The 20,782-nt window shown below is 42.9% G+C and overlaps 1 protein-coding gene across 8 annotated transcripts in view; it reads right to left on the bottom strand.

Annotated features, from left to right (window-relative positions):
- The window catches only part of LOC128878620 (polypyrimidine tract-binding protein 2), a 262,210-nt gene that overhangs the window by 82,685 nt on the left and 158,743 nt on the right, over positions 1 to 20,782 (bottom strand). For all 8 annotated transcript variants that reach the window (XM_054126944.1, XM_054126939.1, XM_054126942.1 and 5 more), the window contains one exon: positions 2,701 to 2,805. In XM_054126944.1, coding sequence (XP_053982919.1) covers positions 2,701 to 2,751 — 51 coding nt within the window. In that variant the 5' untranslated portion in view covers positions 2,752 to 2,805. The remainder of the gene's footprint in view (positions 1 to 2,700; positions 2,806 to 20,782) is intronic.

Genomic DNA, 20,782 nt, shown 5'->3' with positions numbered 1-20,782 from the left:
CCAGGAATTATTATGCCATGGATAATAAATACAGGCTCGGTAGTATTGGACGGCCATTGTCAGACCACCTAAGGGGTATACGCTGTCCAATGAACTTGGACACACTTTTAACTCACTTTCCATAGAGCCGGACCTATCCTAGGTCTGTTTTTCATGTTTACTATTTTATATAGTTATACTAGAATTTATCAATTGAATCATTCGGATAAGTATGGTATTAAAGTTGAATTGGATACCTAACGGTAACGACTGGACGACTGGACGACCAGAGTCGATTAGGAAGCAGAAACAGAGTCCATTCGCGCGCAGACATCCCCGTATCAATCACTTCCTCGTTCTGATATCATTTGGGGAGCCGAAAGGCAGCCAAGGGACCGGCGTCGTCGCGGATTCATAGGATATTCGAACCGGAAGAGGGTGGTTAGTCCTGAGAGACTTTCCAAGGAGGAGAACAAACCTTCCAGCGAATCCAGACCGATTGATATCGAGACGAAAGGCCCCGAAGGCACGGCAAACGCGATGGCGCTGGTGGTTCTTACCCACCCTCTGGAAGCTTCATTCAACCTAGAGGATGCGACGAGTCGAAGCTTCTACGAGCTCTCAGACATTCCTTTACCGAGACATCCACGGGATGTCCTAACATTTTCCCCATTGCACGTCTTCGCCAAGGTAAAAATTTGACGCTATCTAGACATCACTTCGTCGTGTTTTATGCTGCAAACACCTACATCTGGAGAGTCTGGTAGAGTAAAATTACCAGTAGACCGAACTAACCTCTTGATACAAACTCTTCCGAAATATCCCGCGTACGAAAAGAACACTACGACGTACGGAGGACGATTAAAAAAAAAGCTACGAAATACGCAGACAATACGACTGTCAAAAAAGGAGTTCGTGGAGTAAATTCTGGTCGTTTCCACGAGGCAGATTTTCCCCGAATTTCCCTGGCTTGCTGTTACGAGTCAGCGCGGCTCAAATTTCAAGCCCACGAGGCCGTTTCGCGCTTTTTTTCGTGGCGCGCCAGCTACGCGGAAAAGTAGAGCGTGTACCTTTTCAAAGTAAAAGCTGAGAACGTACGTAGGCGGCTTTGTTACCGAATCCCTCGTTGCATGTCCCCCATTTTCCGAACGTGCGACCGCATTAACGATCCGCGACGATCCTGCACTTGCAACGCATTATACACTTTGTTGCGCGCCAAGTTCTGACAAACGCTACGCGCGAACGTCATTAGCGATTCCGCGGGGGTTCCGTTCGGAACACCGTCTCCAGGGGTCGTTATTAGAATCGGTTCAGGCTGCATCCAGTCTTCTCAGACTGTGCCTGCATTCGTCTGTCACTTGCGAACGCGTTCTCGAGATTTCTTTGTTTTATTTGTCTACGTTGTGTAGCAACTGGTTCTCCAGACGAGTGTCTCGCTACGAGGATCCTCCTGAAACGATGAATGCAACTCTGGCCTTAAGTTAAGTTAATTCTGGGTCGGGTCTGCGTTAACTTTGGTTTAGTTCTGGCTTGTCTCCTCCAAAGCGTCCTCGACACGATATTCAAACGAGCCTTATATCAACGAACTCCCCAGTATTCCAGCCCATCGGAAGACTGTTACATTACATAGTAGCCAAAATGATAATTTAAAAAAATAACTGTTTCTTTTGTAAAGAGCTTCTGCGTAGGAAAAATCAAAAACCTTTCGACGTGACGGGACTTACGAGGTCCATTCTGTTTTCCATATAGCTAGGAAAATGATTAACGAGGCTACGTGGATGCAAGTTCTGATGCACCCGGCGCACGTGCAGCCGGTGGCGGAGACGTGCATCATCCGCAGCTTACGAACGCACAGCTGCATCTATTGTGCGCTTAAACTTCCGACATTTTTTCAGCGATCGTTCCGCCACGCGATAGGCAGCAACGTGACACGTGACCGACAATAATAAATATTGAACGTTGTTGAGATTCGAAATGGCCAGCCAACGGTCAATCCCTTTCTCTGCCCTGAAAAACGCATTTGTTTTCCATCCGAAACGCCTGGAAATTTACGAAGGGACGATATACATACGTGCGCGTTCCGAACTAAAATGGCGACAATTTGGTCGCATGCCATGCAGACTGGGCCATTTCGATAGAAATGCCTAAATATCCTTTCAAATGGATGTATACAATTAATTCCTGCGTCTATTATATATTTTTTTTAATCCCTGAGTCTTCTTAATGCTTTTAATTCAGCCTCCTAGTTCAGTCACCAAATTTTTCGGCTCCAAACCCCCTTAACAGACGCAAAGGATTTACGGAGCAGAGGAAGGATGACGCTGCTAGCGGAATCATTTTTCACAAGAGTTGTTCGCTTTGATCCAGCGTATGCCGTGTCCTATTGACGAATTTTTCTGCCGATCGTGGAAGATCAAGTGGGTCAGAGAACGAAGCTTCCGTTCCAGCTACAAAACAGCCCGATTCGATTTCAATGAATCAAGCTAGGCCAACACGACCGTATCTCCCTGAAAGATGGCTTATCGCAGAGATGGTTGACATTTTTACCTGGACTCAAATTTCTAATAACAAATCAAAGATAAACAGCATCCGATCCGTCATTTGTTTGATAAAAATTAGACTTGGAATTATAAAACCTGAATTACTAGATCTTGAATGAGATAGTTTACTGATTTTAAATCGCTACTATGTAAATGATGAAAGACTGTTTCTCTGACTTACCTTCTTGGCGTCATTGTTGTTGTCGGCCGCGTGATGTGGTTGTGGACTCATTGCAGCACCATTGCTGACTGCTCCGCTCTGCGACAGAAGCTCGTCGCTACCCCTCTGCAACAAAAAACAGGGGAACTGAGTTCGAGTAAAAATCTTGAGGATGTCAACATTAAAACGACAAAATTCATCTTTGATACCTAATAATTACTCAAAGAAAAATAAGCGACCCAATACCTTTTCGCCCCTAGTACAGAGAACCTACAACGCGTCTCTCGAGTAACTTTGAGGATACACCTGATCCACGTAGCTTATTAAAGTCCTCCAAGTCCGTAAACGCGTTTAATTCTCGATTCCCTAAGCGAGAGCCACGAGTACCGCGAATCCCTCGCTGAATCGCAGTCTGCTAAGAGGGTGGCTACATCCCTCAAAAGAGCCAGCGATAAACTGGAACCAGAGGAGGATCTCGATTCGATTCATGCACCTACTCTCAGTCCCTGTTAACCTTCAGACGGATTCACGCGAGGAACGAATCTAGCTGCGGGTTCTTAGCGAAGAAGCTTTCCTGTATTTATTAGTGCTAGCAAGCACCGTTCATCAGAAACCTCTTTGTCCTTAGATTAGTTTAACCTGCGTTAAACCTGCGGTGGGTTCGTAGCGAAAAAGATTTATCGAAGCAATTGGATACAGTTTAGCGGAAACCTCTTTGGCCCTAGGCTAGGTCTACATCTGACACATTATCTGGTCGCGTCGTTCAATCTGCCTGGGGAATCTCAAGGAAGATCTTTCAAGGAAGAAAATACGGGAGGATAATTCATAACCGTTGGCGTACGGGGAATCTGGTAGCCACGTCATCCGTCGGAGAGACAGAATGGCAGATCAAAGAGTCCCGCAGGATCATGCTCCGATCTCCTGCGTTTAGGTAAGAAAAGACAGCAACGCTGAAAGGCAAACGCAAAGGGATGCTCCTTCCCTTTGAAGGATATTTATGGCAAGTCGAAATTCTTCGCTGGTATTTGACTGTGACTGATGAGAACTCCTGGCAATTCGTATGAAAAACGTATCCTGTTCCATCTTTGAAATTTCGAACGGCAACAGAACATGCAAGTTCCAATAAAAGTTGGAAAAATGTGCCAGACTGACTGTATTTCTCGCGCGAAATCTGCTCTTTCACCTGCACCACAAAAGTAATCGAAAAACCAAATTGAAGGGGTACCCGCCATCTGGAATCTGTAAAGCAAAGGGTCTTTTGCTGCGCCCTTCGCTAGAATCTTACCGTGCGTTTCACGTGTCCCCGCACAATTGTCTGACAATCGTCTGGCCAGATGTCTGGAGTCCCCCGGATCGCACACAAGGGGTTCACTCGGTTGACAAACCAATTTCACGTCCGAGTTGCAAGGCGATCCGATGAGTTTCCGTGTAGCAAGGCGACACGGTAGCCCAAAGGGGTCTGCTTCTGCTATTTCTGCTCAGGATTCGCACGACTCGCATTAATTGCAAGGTAAACAACGCTCGACGACAATTCGGTCGCTTGACAAGTTGCTCGAGGAAAGGGGTAACTGGGACATTTGGAGACGTTTAGGAGACTCCGAGACGACCACCATGCTTCGGGCAATGTTGTTCGGTAAATTAAACAACGCAACCTTGATAACATACCTCGTTATCAAGGTTGTCAAATATTACTGCGTGCAAACAGGGTAAACCATAACGTTTAGCTCCGAGCTATTGAACTAAACGACCGATCCAATGGAAACGTTTATTCCATGGTTGGTGTGGGGAATACAATTAATAATTTGAGAACCATCTATTGGTTGGACCTCTGATTCATCTCTGACCTCACCGCATAACCTGTTCTTCGTTATTATTAAACGTATAGTGCTGTGAATAATTACAAAATCATTCAGATTTCTGAATATTTCATAAGTCAAAGAAATCATTTATCCAACTGCTGTGCGAAGAAAGAGACTTCTCACTCGAATAAACGAGCATTTATTTCAAACAAATCCGTGGATTGATACGAACGATCCATGTTATCAGGGAATTCGGTTAGAATCTCTCGAGTGAAGGTAATCGAGCAGCGTTGGCCAAGGATCAGTACAGAGCTGGCAACAAAAGACTGCTGATCGATTCCGTGGAAATCTCGCCTGGGTAAAATCCAGACAAGATGATGGATCGTCGTTTCAGGTTCATCCAAACAGCGGCCAACTACAGGCAGGTGATCGTAGATCCGTGAAAGTACTCCTCTGTGAAATCTTTTAGAAGCCTATCGAGCTTGGGGGAGGATTCGAGTATCGGTGAGGCTATAGACACGACCCGCTGAAATAATATTAGCTCGAGATAGCCCACGTGATAAGACGGCAGAAGAGAAGCTTCGCAACGCGAAGGTGGTTATCGTCTTCTAAGATGGATGGCTCGAGGAGGATGCGTGTCGTTCCACCAGACAGAGACCTTAACGTTCCTAGTTTCCAAACATTGGAGAACGAACACTTCTGGATTTCAATTTTCATTTAAAAAATTACAAAATGATAAAACTGAAACAATTCCTGGGACAAAGGATTGAGAATTCTCTTTAATTTACCAGCGAGGCTTATCGAGTCTATAATCGAATTCTTTTCAGCGCTATAGCGACCCGTGTTATTTTTACGAGACTCGATTCAATCCTCTGGTTCTCATATCAATCAACAATAAACTGTCCCAAAGTATCAACCCTTCGGTTTACGATAGACCGCCCTAACAAAAACTGCGCTATCCTTGATCCCTGTCAATCAGGATCCCAGGAAAAAAGGTGAAGGGTTGGTACTATTCTCAGGAGTAAATGGATCATGATCCAAGTCGCGAAACGACCTTCGTGTCTCGATATACGTGATTCAGTTAGCAGTGAATCAGTTCAATGATCTACCTTATCTTTAGTGGATAATCACGCACTCCATCGCCTTAAAAGGAAGAAAATGTCAAGTTTTCATAGTTGTTGTTATTTAAAATTAATTTGAAACTCGTTTACTATTTTACTCGTTACTACTAGGAGCAAAGAAATTTTGTGATACCAATTTTGGAGTCTGCAAAGATCAATTGTGATTGAACGGACAAAAAGAAGCAAGTAGGATGGTAGAACGAGCTGGCTGGAGGATCCCTGAATGAACCAGCGAGGCAGATAACCGAATGAGGCCAGAAGATTTGTGTCACGCTGTCGTGATTTTCATCGAGCCCCTTCTCCATGGCAAATGACGCGGAAAGAGGGCAGAAATTAAAGCCGCTTGTTAGGGTGAAACGCTTCGACCGATCGTCGGGCTTCGGAGCCACTGAGCCGCGAACGGACGGCGAGCGAGATTCGATATTCGAGACACAAAGAAGAAAGTAGATCGCGTCTGCCTTTCGCGATTCCTGCTGGCCATATTAAATTGGATGAAGTTAAAGAAGAGACGAATTTCCTCCCATCCTTGTCTCTCGTTTCAACAATTTCGAGGACATTAATTGAAGGCGCCTTCAAAGAAATCGAAAAAATCGCGAGTGGGTCTGGTTTCTTTTTCTGCGAAGACATAATTGTCCCCCATGTAGCGTTTTTTTTCGCCAGGAATTGAAGATGGAAAAGTTTGCTCAAGTGTTTTTGCGTTGCAACTTCATTAGAACTGTAGTGGTCTTGGGAATTCTCAAACTCCGATCCTAACTCTAACCTTAAGTTTCTTACTCCTTACCTTCCACTCTAAACTCTAGGACGCTCGCTAAACTCTCTATGACGTTCAATATCCAAACTTCCCTCACAGAATCTGGATACTTCCACTTTATTTATAATCATAAAAACGTTTCATATCCATCTCTAAAATTGACACAGGTTTATTAAAAAGCCCCGATGTTTAAACATTTAGAATGACGAAAACCCAAGAATATAACCATTTTAAAGAAGTTCTATGCGTAGTAGTCCTTTGCAACCTTTTCCAAGTTTCAATTAGTCGGAAAATAATGAATACCCGAAAAATTTAATTAAATGTTGCATACAATTACACATTGAAAGAACAAAACATACTCTACATTATCTACCTCGCCATTGTACGTAGAATACTCTGTGAAATACATATTCCTTGAAATTCTACAAACCAATTATCCTTCGACAACCCTTCACTGGAATCTATTGTTACAATTTTTTCATTTAATTTGGAACAAAGTTAAACACAGAAATTCGAGTACACCAATAAATGAAGTTTTCATTCCCTTTTACGTAATTTACTTCGCAACATCAAACTGTTAGTTTACGATATAATAGGACGAACAAACAAAAGCATTTCTACTACAGTTTCCAATTAAACAACTGCTGTTATATATATATATTATTTTTAAAGGTCATTATTTCCAGAAATACTGGGATTAATTTTGCGAATAGTAATAGTATTATCCCGAGTAAAATGTAGAAGTAGCGATAAAAAAAATTAATTGACTTCAGTGTGGTTGTATTACCCTTCTTTGTCGCCATTCGCGCCAGTGAGCAGCATTAAAAAGGAGGGAAAATGGAAACGAAAAGAAGGATGAGCGCTTCATTTGCGCCTCGATTTTCCTGTGATTCAGTTTCAGCAACAAAGCTACCAACGACGCGTCGCCGGAGCACAAAGTGAGTTTGTCAGTTTTTTCCTCTTTCAAAAAAATAAAAAAAAAAAGAAATAAATAAAAAATTATTTGGAAGAGACGCACAGAGAGGGACTAAAGTACTGCGACGCGAAAAAAGAAAACTGAAACAGACACTTTTTCGCGCGCATCGTTATGCGAGTAGACACGCTGCTCTCCCTCTAGTCATGCGAAAATCCCTCCACGAGTTGAATTAGTATTAGTATTTTTGGAAACACGATATTTTAGTTGCGACGGGGGTGAAAGTACAATTTTGTGCAGGAAAGAATTGAAATTGATGTGAAAAAGTGAACTCGGAATAGAAATAATCTACTTAATGATTATTGAGTTCATTTTCCTCGTCAATCCATTGTCAATAAATACATAAATATGCAGTACAAGTATAAAATTTGCTGAAAATAAGTTCGTTACATAAATCCAGTATGAAAATTCCAACCGAGTTGCTGCATTTCATCAGTAGAATTCAGAGACACGTTTGAGACTCCTAGGACTGCGTCATCAAACAAAAACGTGCAAATTCAATTCCAGCGGGGCGAAGTCGCAGGAAATTTATTTCGAAAGTCTCCCCGTAGCTGGCAGCAAACAGAGGAAAGAAGAACGCGTCGACCCTTGCGCCGGCAATCTCGTTTCGAGTAACTCCTGCCAGCAATCGCATTTAATTTCACGAAAAGCGGATATTCAAATATCGAGGAAGCACTCGACGCCGTCACACGCAAACAGACAATGTGTTTGCTCGGCCTCGCGGACTTTTTTCCCGAGCTGGCTGCTTCGCGAAAACTTGCTCCGACCCGCCCCGTTCCCACCCCTTCAAACTTCTTTCTTACGGGGTTAAGACATTCGACTTCATGAATTTCAAAGCGACGCTGTTGCGGCTCCTAGAAGATACTAAGTACTTTCTCTTCTAAGGATACTCTCGCGACTCCTCGCTCAGGAGTATTAGGTGTAGAAATTCATTCTGTACCTCTATAAAGCAAATTTATTTATGTATAAAGAGGAACTATATAGCGTATATCTACCGAATTATGTACAAGTGGAGAGAATAGATGATCAAAATTAGTAATTAAGTCTGGAGAATAAACGATATCCTTTTCCCCATGAATAAATGGTAAGTTTATTTTCGAAAAGCACAGAATTAACTTCTGCTCTAAAGAGTATCAAGCACTCGACTAGAAGCAAACTGGTATACTCTCTGAGAGAGACTTTATCTCGTCTCAGGTAGTCCCCCATAAAGCAACCTCCGATGAACAAGCTGAATACCAGCGCAAGATAATTAATTCCTTCTCGAAGAAAGTCTTCGTTGGCAATATTCAATAACAATTGCCAGGATTCCCTGTAACGGTCGACGGAATCTGAATGATTCGTTCAACTCCCTGAATGTCATCGGGGAACAAACCCCAGCCCTGAAAGAAAACATTGCCGCCCGAAATCACAGTAACGATGTTCAATTATAAATTTCCAGCTTGTTTAGAATCTTTCAGTGAAACGGAGGGCCAAGAAGCCTCGCTGGAATCAGGGAACGTCGAACCGAATCGATAGACCCGGCAACAAACGAGCCGCTCAAACGCAGAACTCTCGTTTGACGCCCGTGGGATCCGCGCTAATTAATTCGCTTGAGATCAACGCTGGTGGCTCCGGAGGCACCCGGATCGCCCTAGAGGATCCGCGAAACGCCGCTCCAGAGACTTTCCACGATTGTCTCGATGCCTGCTCGAAGGATCTCTCGGATTAACGAGGCTTTCCATCCACATTCGCATCGATGTTGTCGGTGGTCTCGATTCCCGCAAACTGTTCGCGGTCTTGTCAGCTTCGAGTCAACCTAACGGACTGGATTATAATTGCTTTACACCGCGTTACATCCGGAAACTCCTTGCGTTTCCTGTGCCGGCGCCACGGAACTTCATCGAGCTAGGTAGTGGAGCTGTCATCGATAAACGTTGTTGATGTTGGGTGAAGATGAAGCTCGGGGATTTTGCAGAGCTACCAAGGCGGTTGGAACTGATTTTATACAAGACTAACTCTTCGTCATTGGGAAAATTCTCGTACTTAGGAGAAATTAAGATCACGTACGCTGTCGACTTGTTTTCTTTGTCACTGGTCCCTCTTGCTCTTAGCTGAGCGAAAGGCAGTGATGCAACCTTTAAGAGCGAACCGACGACGTCAGACAGTAAAGGCATTATTTTACAACGTCGTTCGACCTCGCAGGATGCACAAGACGCGACACGGGCGGCCAATCGGCTCCTCTCAGCAGTTTTATCGTTCACTTTGAAGTGCACAGGCTTTCATCGTGTCTCCACTTTCTTCCTTTCATTGCTCCTTTCCAGCTTCCGGCTTTGTTAACTTCTCCCGGGAAGAGCCATCTTTATGATCGTGAAAATTCCCCTGCAGAGTTTTTATTTTTTATTTTTTTATTTTTTTTTCTTTTTTTTTTCTAAATACGACGGAAGGTGCGTCCGTTTCGCTGCGTTGCCTCTTTCGTGACCCTCCCACGGAAAAGCAGGAGAAATTGTCTTGACGTTGTGCAGGGTAAAATAGAAAAAATAATACTTGAACTCAACCGTGGGTGGACAGATTTTTCAATAAAATATTGAAGCACATTTTAATCGAGAATTATCAACTCAAAATTACGTTGTACCTCAAAGAGTTAAGAGACCAAGTGAGTTTCAGCCACGACAAACTCAGCTTTCCAACTTGTCTGCTTCAGGTCCAATCGTGGTTCGATTACCAATTTATTCTTTCACTCGAATAAGTTCCAAGAGAACATACCCGAAAGACTCGGGGCAATTACAGTGTTCTCGATTCCTTTTAAAATACAACAAACGCAAAGTGTCAGTAGCACTGAAACTCTTCAGGACTCGGCTAGAATTGCAGTGAATTTATTGAGAGACTGGAAATAAAAAGAGAAAGGGGAAGGAAGTCTTAACAATTGAAGCTTCGAACTGACTACAAAAAGTATCGAAGAGTGCTTCTGATGACCAAGAACGGACGATGTGCGTCTATTATACTGCTATAAACCGGATACAATTTCGATTTTGCTACGCTGAAGGATCCACTTTATTATTCCACTGCGGAAAGACCGATGAAAACGGTCCCGAAGGAAGGCTCGAATGGGAAATTTAGTCAGTCGAATGCGATTAAGGTCGACCATGGTGCAGATGAAATTTAAAGCATCCTGTTTCTTGCTATCCCTTTGAAATATCAGCCCATAAGGAAGGACTACCATCGACGCATACGTCGATACCAACATTGTGTTCTCAAAGTTTCTTGAAATTATCCTGATAGCAGGAGACTCAATTATCTCAATGAATTTTCACTCGTGCTTCCGATAACAATTGAGATCCTGCAATAGTCGCTACTACTACCGATAAAGAAACAATTTTCATCGAAAACTGTTACATATTTCTCGGGAGTAGTCCACTATCATCCCCCTGAATGCATCGCGCTCCCCAGGGTCCAGTGAAGAACGGAAGGCAAATCGAAAAGGAAGTAAAACGAGCACGGAAACGGCGCTTCTCCGAAATACCGATCAACTTTATGTCCGTTCATAATTCTTCGCCATCTGCGTCATTCTCGTATCGATGCAATGGTGCATAATACACGTATAACGTCTGACCAATGATCGAAACGATCTCTGGGGATCGAAGCCTGCCCCGCGTGAAAATTTACACCAGGCAATTCGTTCAAAACCTGTCATCCCTTTTTACGGTTCGTTTTTCCAAGAGCCGAGTTCCTTACCCTCGTCGTACCCCATTTCTGACTGCTGGGAAGTCGAACCCAATAAACTTAGGTGCTATTTTGGACATTTACTGTAGGCCAATATAAACTTGTTTAAGCCTACCGTCCATTGTAGTATATACAATCAATTATAAAAATTATCTTTCGATACAAAGCACTTAATTTCTCAAATAATAAATGTCACACACCTCGTAAAACACATTGTATTGTAAATGGTTTGTATTACTCACAGAACCCCTTAAATTTGTCGACATTGATTTACCTCGGCATTTCTAACCGACCGGTACACATAAAAATAACAAAGGAAATTGGTTCGAGTTATCAGCGCCAAATTCTTCCACCAGGTTGGAGGATTCCATCTCTTCCTTTAATATCTCCGAAAGACGTAACAGCGCCAGTTTCCCAGAAATTTTCCTCGGCTGGTCCCAGAACAATTTCATGGAACCTGATCGGTCGCAAATGGCCGAGTTTCGCGGCCACGATATTCCAGAGTCGATCGACGGTAAAATCGAGCCATTGAAGGCTGGCCAGGGGACATTTTTCCCCGCCACATAATGGCAATTATATTGGTAGGAACGATCGAGGCTATTCCGGAAGCGGAAGGGACGTTCCCCGATTGTCCGGAAGCCGTCGAAGATTGCGCGTTTCTGCCGATTTTCGTGCGCCTCCTCGACCAGAAAACTACCCCTCGCAACCCTCGATTCGTTTCATGTGGGAACTACGCTGGCGTGGACAATTTTAGATCGTACACGGTTTATTTCTGTTCACTTCGGTTGGAATGATTTCATGTTTACCCATCCGATGCCAAACAATTAGTTTCTTCAAATTATTTTTCATCTTCTGTAGATTTGTATCGAGAGATACTTAATTAAAAAATAATTTTCACAGGGACACCAACATTTCTCAATTTGAATGAAATACTGACATCCACCACCGAAAAATAATGCAAGTTGGAAGTTTGGCATAAAAATAAGGAGCTGTATTTGCCTAATCGCCGAATCGATTAAAGAAGCCCCGCGGAAGATACATCAAAGACACTCCGTGGACAGTTGAACACGGGGATGGTGAAAGATTCAGCGAACGGATAAGTGGAGGTGAAAGAGAGTGAGAGGGTGGCGAAAACGGTGGTGTAAAGGAAAGAGCCGAGGCGTGGCGCGTGTAAACTTTTTGATAGCACTTGAAAATTGCTTTCGAAAATAGAATAACAATCCAATTTCAAGGTAGTCGCGGTGGTTCACTGAAGCTGCCGGGTCAGAAGGGGATAGAAAGTCAAAAAGGGGATGCAAAAATAGGCGTACTACGAACGCAAACCACTGCATACAGCTTTTTCTTTATTTATTTGCGAGCGAGGGAGGAAAAGCGATAGATGGTACTGTAACAAAATTTTGCACGAGTTATACGTGACGATTTCACAGCTTTTCAGTCCAAACAATTAGGCTATACGTTGATAGTAAACTTCGAAATGTTTTCTTTTTAAATATTTGAGTTACACAATGACAGAACTTTTTTCAAAGATCATTATTAAGTAATTACGTAAGAGCGAATTCACGCTTGTTATTTCGAAGTTAAATATTTCCAACAAGAAACGATTGTTTCAATAAATTCCACCCAGCAACTCGGAAGGTATCCGATGCACGTCGAGCATGCAACCTTTATTGTCGAGCGGATCTTTCTGTGATTCGAAATTGAAAATAAGGGAGAAGATGAAACGGGGAGCATTTCTGAAATCCTGGAAGAACCGTCGGCAGTGCACTTTGAAAAATATGTCGGTATTTTCTGTTCGCTGGAACTCTAAATACGAGGAACGCGCGAGTGCTTTCAGTTTTCCCAGGGTGAGAATAGATCAACACGGACGGGAGAGAGAGAAAGGGGTAAAATTAAATTCAAAAGACTCTGAGCTGTCCAGCGCAGCCATTACCGTAATTGGTTTGTTATATATTTATTAAAAGTAGCGTTGCCCGTTATACGGAAGGATAAGCGCAAGTAATATTTTCTAATGGCACAGAGTAACAAAACATATTGCTTCCTTAATATAACGAAGCACTAAAACTATACGTCACACTAATGCGCTACTTCTTTCAATTATCTTCAAATACCTGGATGTGCGAATACTTGTTTGGTTCACTGTGGTCGCGCTAAAATTGATTTTGTCAACATTTTCTTGACGACGAATTCTAGACGTCTTTCCTCATCGGAGACGAGACTTTAGCCACTCCCGGGACTACATGCAGCGACTAGGCGACTGAAAGTTTAATTAATCCATGACGTTACGTCGGACGTAAAGCGATATTCGTGTACACGAATTAAAGGAGGAATTCATGAGCGTCACTCAAACGATAAGTGACAGTCGAGCAACGCGGGTGAAATTTATGTAAGGATGGAGTAAAACGTCACCCGTCCATTAATCCTAGTGCATGATCATAATGAGATGATTTAACGACTTAGCCGTGTGCCGTTTAACCGTTCGAGAGGTACCTAATTCTATGAACTGAGACACTTAGATGTGTTGTCTATCGGATGCCTGAGAAAGCTGAGGAATTGCAGCATCGGTATGCAAAATGAAAGGTACCATCGTCACTCGGTAAATAATACTGACCTTTTCTCACCGTGGAAGTTGGACAGGTTTCGCTTAAGAAGATTAAAATGTTTTAATCGTTATAAACGAACAATCATTCAAAATTAATTCTAGTTTAATGCATCTGGTATGCATTTTACATTTTACTTTTCAGAATATAAATACACGAGAGTCTACTGCTACTCGTCCTTCTAGAGTATTACAGACGAAACTGTCCTTAGGTCAATGAAATCTGGGTTGCCATCGATCCTATCAAAAATGTATATAGAACAAGAAAGCTTTCAAAATTAATTTGCAACGACTTCGGTTCTAGTAAAATTCAAACAATAGGTTAGCTTCGGGATATTTCAACGAGAATCGTGTTATTAATTCCCGAGTTTAGAAATTGAAACGTTGGCAGTGTTTCCGCAGCCTCGTCAGTCATGTCCAAACATCATAAAGCATGGTAGTAGCTATCATCATCGTAGAATGACAGCCAGAAGACATTATCGCGTAACGACACTCGAAACTGTGTACGACAATTAAACCTTGTGTACATGCCGGGGCTAAAGTGGCGAGCCTTGGAAGAGTAAACGCTCTACTCGTCCTCTGAACTAGCTATAATTACTTAACGAGGCGATAGCGACGTCTTCTCGTCGTAATATCGAAAGTGTCTTCATCGCAGTTCCTTTTGAAAATGTTTTCCTTCAGCGAAGAGGAAACATCGGGACTGGTAATATTCAAAATTAAATTTGAACAACCTGGATTTCAAAATGAAAAGTCCGCCAAGACCATGGCATACGTCCTCGATGCTTAAATTGTCGCCGTGAATTCACTTATACTTTCAAATTCATAATAGTACACGTTCATAAATTTAAACGCAGCAATCAACCTTGGCCAATGAGGTAGATGGAGAAAAGAAAAGAATTGAAGTAGTTTGCGGAGTAAACGAAGTCTGTAAGGAAGCATGTAATCTAAGCAGTGACGCGTAATCCCACGCAGGACGATTGGCGAGGGAAGATAGATCCAGAAAGCAGAGATACAACGATCCGAACCTAGTATCCTGATAGGCAAGACGTCAAATAAACCGATTGCAGGGGCTAGTTAGCCCACAAACCTTAAAGAACCCACAAGTTACTCTATTTCCTTGGTTCAAGTAGTCCAGCAACCCTCCTGGTGTCCCTGGGGCGACGGATGAGCTAAGTAATTTCATTCGAAGAAGGAAAACTCCAATTTCTTTCCTTTTTCTATCCTCCTGCCATCCGATACCTCTTTTCTCGCATCTCGTTTCATCAGTCAATTCCTCTTTCCTGCTCGGTCCTCTTCCTGACACAAGATTTTTATCTGTGCAGCACTGGTTCGTTCTTTTGCCTCTAGTTTCTTATCATTCAAAACTCCAGATCTCTTTTTTCGTGCCTGTCTCCATCTTGATATTTGCTTCTCCAACATCTTTTTCCCTTATTCGATCCTCCTTCGAGAACTGTGTTATTTAAGCATTTTCTAAAATAGGAAATGCATCAAGTAACGATTGGGTTGATCCTAATTCCTCCAAGAGTGATTAAAAACTGTGATCGACGACGTCATTGTCCTTTCATGGCGCAAGCTTCCCACAAAGAGCGCTCTTGTAAACGTGTAGAGGGAAATTCGCGGTCCAGTTAAGCCTTTCTCTCCCCGCTGGCTTAAGGGGACAATTAAGAGACAATTAAAACATTTCTTTTGCGGTGAAGACATTCGCCGTAACCATAAGTGCCACTCGGCGGCGAGTTAATTGGCAAGGTTCAGTGGCTGCGATATCCTATGTCCTAATTGTCTGTCCAAAATCGTGCGGAAAGGAAACATTTTTTCTTCGTAAGTCGGCGTTTTGTTCGAACAGAACTTTCAGCCTTAAATAATTGTTTGAGAAAACTGGAAACTGGTTTTGCGTGTTTCTAGAGCAAAATTCCGAGCATGAAGCTATTGTTATAGTTAAAAAGCTATAACCAAAAAGGAAATACCTGTCTATTGGTATTATTTTCAGTCTCGAGAAGAGCTATCGGTCGGCGTAAAGACGTATGGGCGTCGAGTGACGCGTAAATCAAATTCCACTGGCTGCGCTACGTTGTTTGCCAACACAAACGTGAAAATGCTACGATATAAATACGCAGAATAAAATATAGCGAAGAATGACACCCCGTTACGGAGTTTCCGTTCCCGTGGGCGCCATTTCCAATGGTCCAGCCCGTCAGCCGCTATTTTTCCTGTAAATTGAATCAGCGACCCCCTCCCTATGCTCTCTACCATTTTGCCATTGACGACTATTGGATTTTAATTCGATATTTACCCCCACCCCTTCTTCTGTGGTCATTTTTCAACATAGATTTGCGAAATCTTGTTTTGAATCTTCAACCAGGGGAGGATCACGAGTGAAGTCACAAGGATTTTTTAATTTGAACAATTTTTTTTTTTATTTTGGGATAGTTGCATTTGTCGTTGCAACTGAAACGAAAAATCCCGAGGCCTAAAATTCCTGGTCTAGCTCGATCAGACCGTCGATCTGAACCGACATAGACAATAACGAAAGAAAGAAAACAGCGAGAGCCTCTCGATATCGGGGCACAACGAAAAACAATTGGAGCTTGCCATCGATTTCTCTAGAGCTTCGTTAAACAATTTTCCATGGAAAATTCGCGATGGTGCAGACCATCTCCCATTGGTGATCGAGCAGTCAACCAAAGGAGCCGAACGGACGGTTAATTGCGTCGCAAAAAGTTCATGCTTGGCCTCGAAAAGGACTGGGAAATAACGTTGCCTTGAAAAACTCGCCGACACATTCGCCAGGCTAACTTGATTTACCAAATTTCCATATTTATACGGCCCACCTCCCAACCCCTAGCTCCCCGACCATCTAGAATACACACTACCTGTCACCTTCACCCAGCCACCCACCCTGTTACTCTTTCTCGCGCGGTCACCCCTTTCGCCAGCTGAAAACGCTCGAGGGCTAGAAAAACAGAGTTGGGAGAAAATTCCCTCTCGTCCATGATTAATTTAAACGCCCAGGGACTATGACGAAGCCTGGATCGTCCAAACTAATTCGTCAGAAGTGCTGGCAGCGACTACATTATCGATAAATACCGATGAGTCGATTTTAACTAGGGAATGACAGCGAAAAGAGGTTTGGAACTGTAGGTGTAATTGGTGGATGGGCTACGAGGTGAGTTTGCGAGATGAGGAGGATGTGAAAACGTGCTAAAATATCAAGAACCTAGCTCCTAGTGTGAAGTATGCGTGTTAATAATTAGTGGGTTGACGTGCACTAGTTGACTGACTGATATGATTAAACTGAATTATTCATGTGTATCGACTGAATAACTGATGTGAACTTATCGATAATTAAATTGTTCCAGGGGACTCTTGAATCTCGACTTATTCTTTGACGTGTAGTTTTGGAGGAATCGATTTAGATTCGAGAATAACTGAGCAAGACTATGAGAAACTTATCAAAAGAAATCGAAACCCGGAATGTGTCCACCGGGCAAGAACGAGTTACTAAATTTTCGTTCTCCGTGGAATAGTGACACAGAGATAATGAGAAGGTGGTGTAAAAAATGAAGAGCATAAACTCAACAAAGTAGAATTTCTATCTCCATTTCTCCTAATGTCTTGAAAAGCGTATTTCTGCGTGCCCATTCATAATGCACCGCGAGACCAACCGAACAATACTGTCTTCAGCGACGCAACAGTTCTGACAAAAAGAGAGAGAGAGAGAGAGAGAGAGAGAGAGAGAGAGAGAGAGAGAGAGCTTCGACGAGCAACTTTTCTATCCCCTTTAAACGTGCTCTTTTCTCACCGGCTTCTTCTTCGCCCTCCCCCATAATTTACAGCACAATCCCCGACAAAATCTGCACGCGATTTCATAAGGAAACCCGTGGCGGGCAGATTGAAAACGCGCAACGAGGAACAACGACCCTTCCAGCAAAACGTCGGGGTCGCTCGGTTTTATTAGATGATCGCTAGAAGTACGCCTTCGTGCAATCCTGCGGATGTCGATGAAATCAATGTACGATTTCCTTGAAAGAAATAACATGATTCAATTTCTATTTTATTATTTAAATTCGAATCCTTGAATTTTTAGCGATGCCTACCTATCTCGATACTTCTTGGATTCCCAGGACTTTGGATCGAAGAAGCGAAATTTTATCAGAGCTTTTTAATTTCGAATTCGAAAGCACAATGTTTGTATATCTATAAAGATGGTCCAATTTCGTATGGCTTAGGAAAAGGTAGACAGTTTTCCATCGCAGCGTGACATTTCAACACACGTTAATTCTGAATAAACTCTGCACATCGATGGATTCCAGTTTCCTACATTAATCTCCGAGCAGAATTTACTTCCCATGCGCCAACGTCGTTCCGTTACATTGAAGTGTCACGAGCTAATTAAAACGACGAGAAAAGCGAGCATCCTTGACGTTAGGTATACAGGTGGCCGTGTCAAACGAATACCTCCCCCTGGTTTGGCAAAGAGTGCACAGGAAAAAATATAGAGGCAGTATGTATGTCCAGCAGAAGGTGTCGAAATATATCTACGAGACCTTCCACTCTTCGTCGTGCAGGCTCATCGAATATTTACCTGACCAGCGCATTGAATATTCTCTGCTGGCAATAGATTTCGAACACGGTGTAACGGCACCAGCTGCGTTGCATACGGGGTGTCGCACAAGTCGCGATAGCTGGCCAATTTCTACTGGAATACAATTTTTAATGTAGAGTTGGCGAACGTTAATCCTCGAACCCACAGGTCTTTAATTGATTTATAACTTGTCAGTTTCTCAGGATCGTGGTTGTGAATTCTTCAGATTTTCGAATATTCAGATCCTTGGGCTGCCAATTTAGACTTTAAAGCAACCAAATTCCCATTCGTCAAATCTTTACATCCTCGGATCTGCAAGTTTTCAAACCATCAGAGTTCCCAGACCAATAGAATTGTTTAGATAAAGGTGGCCACACCAAGAGATTCAACATTTTTCAAAAATTCCTCTTTCACCACTTCTGCGTAGACTGATCGATGATCTGATCTTAATTTTAGAAGACACGAGCTCGCGAGACACCCGATATATACACGCAGAAGCGAAACGAAGACCATGAGAAATGGTGTCGGGTGTGGGTGGTAGGTGGCATAGAACGGCTGTTCGAAGAGGGTAGCGAGTATCGAATTTTCACCCCATCCAAGAGCATTCGTATTAATATTTTACGGGATGCCGGCAGACCTGCTAAGCCAACCAAAAACGGAGTTCGATGGTGCAGATGCGGTATCAATGGGTAAGAAAGTCGATCTCGTGAGATATTCTTGTTGAATGTGTTACGTCTAACCGAGTACTACGTTAGGCTGCAAAATGGATCGAAAAGAAATCGAATACGTATTCGTATATCTCTAAAGTTTATCAACTAAATATATTACACTCTTATTTTTAATCTATTTTTAAGAAATACGATTTAATGAAAATGCTAGCTACTCGTATCTTTAAATATTAAAATTTCTAACCACCAAATCCTTAGATCTCCATATATTTGAATTCTCGAGTTCTTTATTATCGGCCCAGTTTACCTCGAACCAATCCGGTCCTGTTATTAGGGATTCCTTGATCTGAGGGTGCACTAACGCAATTTTCTTGGAAGAACGAGCCGGATAAAAAGGGAAGACGCTCGCTTTTCCTCTGCAAACGAGTACACCGACACGGACAGGTGCTCCAAGTTTAATCTCAACCGGGGTTTAATCAAAAACGCCCATCGAGGATCGATCAGTTCGAGAGACGATCGACGATTTACCGTGGGTAGAGTCTAACGTCAACAAAGAAGCTCGGAAAATTTTGTTCCATCTACTAAACTGATCTCCGCGATTCGCGAACCATAGTCAACATGAGAAAATTCAACGCGTCGCCAGGCAGACCGATACTTGGGAAAATATCTAAGAGTTTACGAGACTTTAAACGAGATGAAAATGAATTACGAGGAATCTATAACGCGTTTAGGATAAGATGCCACCCAAAGACTGAATTTTATTAATCACGTTAACGTGTCAAAACAACGACGAGATAAGCTGTATTTTAATCGTGAACTTTCGAACAGAAAATCTGCTCGTTATTGCCACCGAAATCCCCCAGGTGACGTACGGGAAGTTGCAGTTTAGCAACGAAGAAACCGCCTCGCTGCCAGTGTAAGGAAGAAATTAATCGGAGATTTATCTTATCAAAGAAGAAATCCCATTATCCGCGGTACGTGCGGTGATACTTAAGTAAATAAATAAAAGAGGAGACCGGTCAGAAGGTGGAAAGACTGGACAGCGTCCCGCAAGTTGCACAGGTGCGACGAGAAAAAACTCACAAAATAAATCTCGTCGCAACGTCCCCTGTTTACCTTTAAGGGTGAACATCCCCGCCTACGACGAGGAAAAACGGTAAAAAGAGTGGCAGAAATAATTTGGATGAAACGTTCCTGGATTATTACGGATCCTTCCACCTTCTCCCTCCTTTTGCTACCCTCCCTCTTGTGGCAATCACTCTGTCTCTTTTTCGAAGAGTCCTACTGAAGAGAAATAGAAAAATTGAAGCATTATAACTACTATTTCTAACTCATAAATATTCGTACCCTCTATATCTATCGAAGAATTTAGTGGAACTTCTTCGAGAGACATTATACGAATATTTATATTATTGATTGTACGTCTGTTGCATTGCTAGATACAGAGTGTCCGGCAAAGTAGTGAAAACTCGGGCACGACCTACAGTTTTAAGTCAATGAGAATTCCGAGGAGATTTCCTACTACTGAAAGATGGTATCGAAGGTGAGCAATTATGCCAGCCGCAATTACCCAGAACGAGAAGCTCCTTTCGAGCCTCTTTTCCTCCTGTCTGGCCGCTGGAGGAAGGGAGGAGGAGAGTAATTGCACCCGAGAGAGGCGCGAAGAAACTGTGGCCAGCGAAAAATTTAAATTGTTCGTCTTCCACGACCCTAAATTGCAACGGCGGCTTCGCTCGCCCTCTCCACTGTCCTTCATCCATCTTACTGTCATCCTAAAATTTATCTGCGGCCGCTACGTGCAGCCTGGTCGAGATAAGGAACCGAGATACTGGCCAGTGGCCAGGGAAAATTATATCCGTGGAAATTGAACCCCCTAGAGACAGGGTGGAATCCGGAAGCAAACTCTCCCAACGT

This window comes from Hylaeus volcanicus, chromosome 6, assembly GCF_026283585.1.
Source record: "Hylaeus volcanicus isolate JK05 chromosome 6, UHH_iyHylVolc1.0_haploid, whole genome shotgun sequence".
NCBI classification, from domain to species: domain Eukaryota; kingdom Metazoa; phylum Arthropoda; class Insecta; order Hymenoptera; family Colletidae; genus Hylaeus; species Hylaeus volcanicus.
Note: the sequence above shows the minus strand (reverse complement) of the source record. Positions and strands in the feature narration are given on the sequence as shown.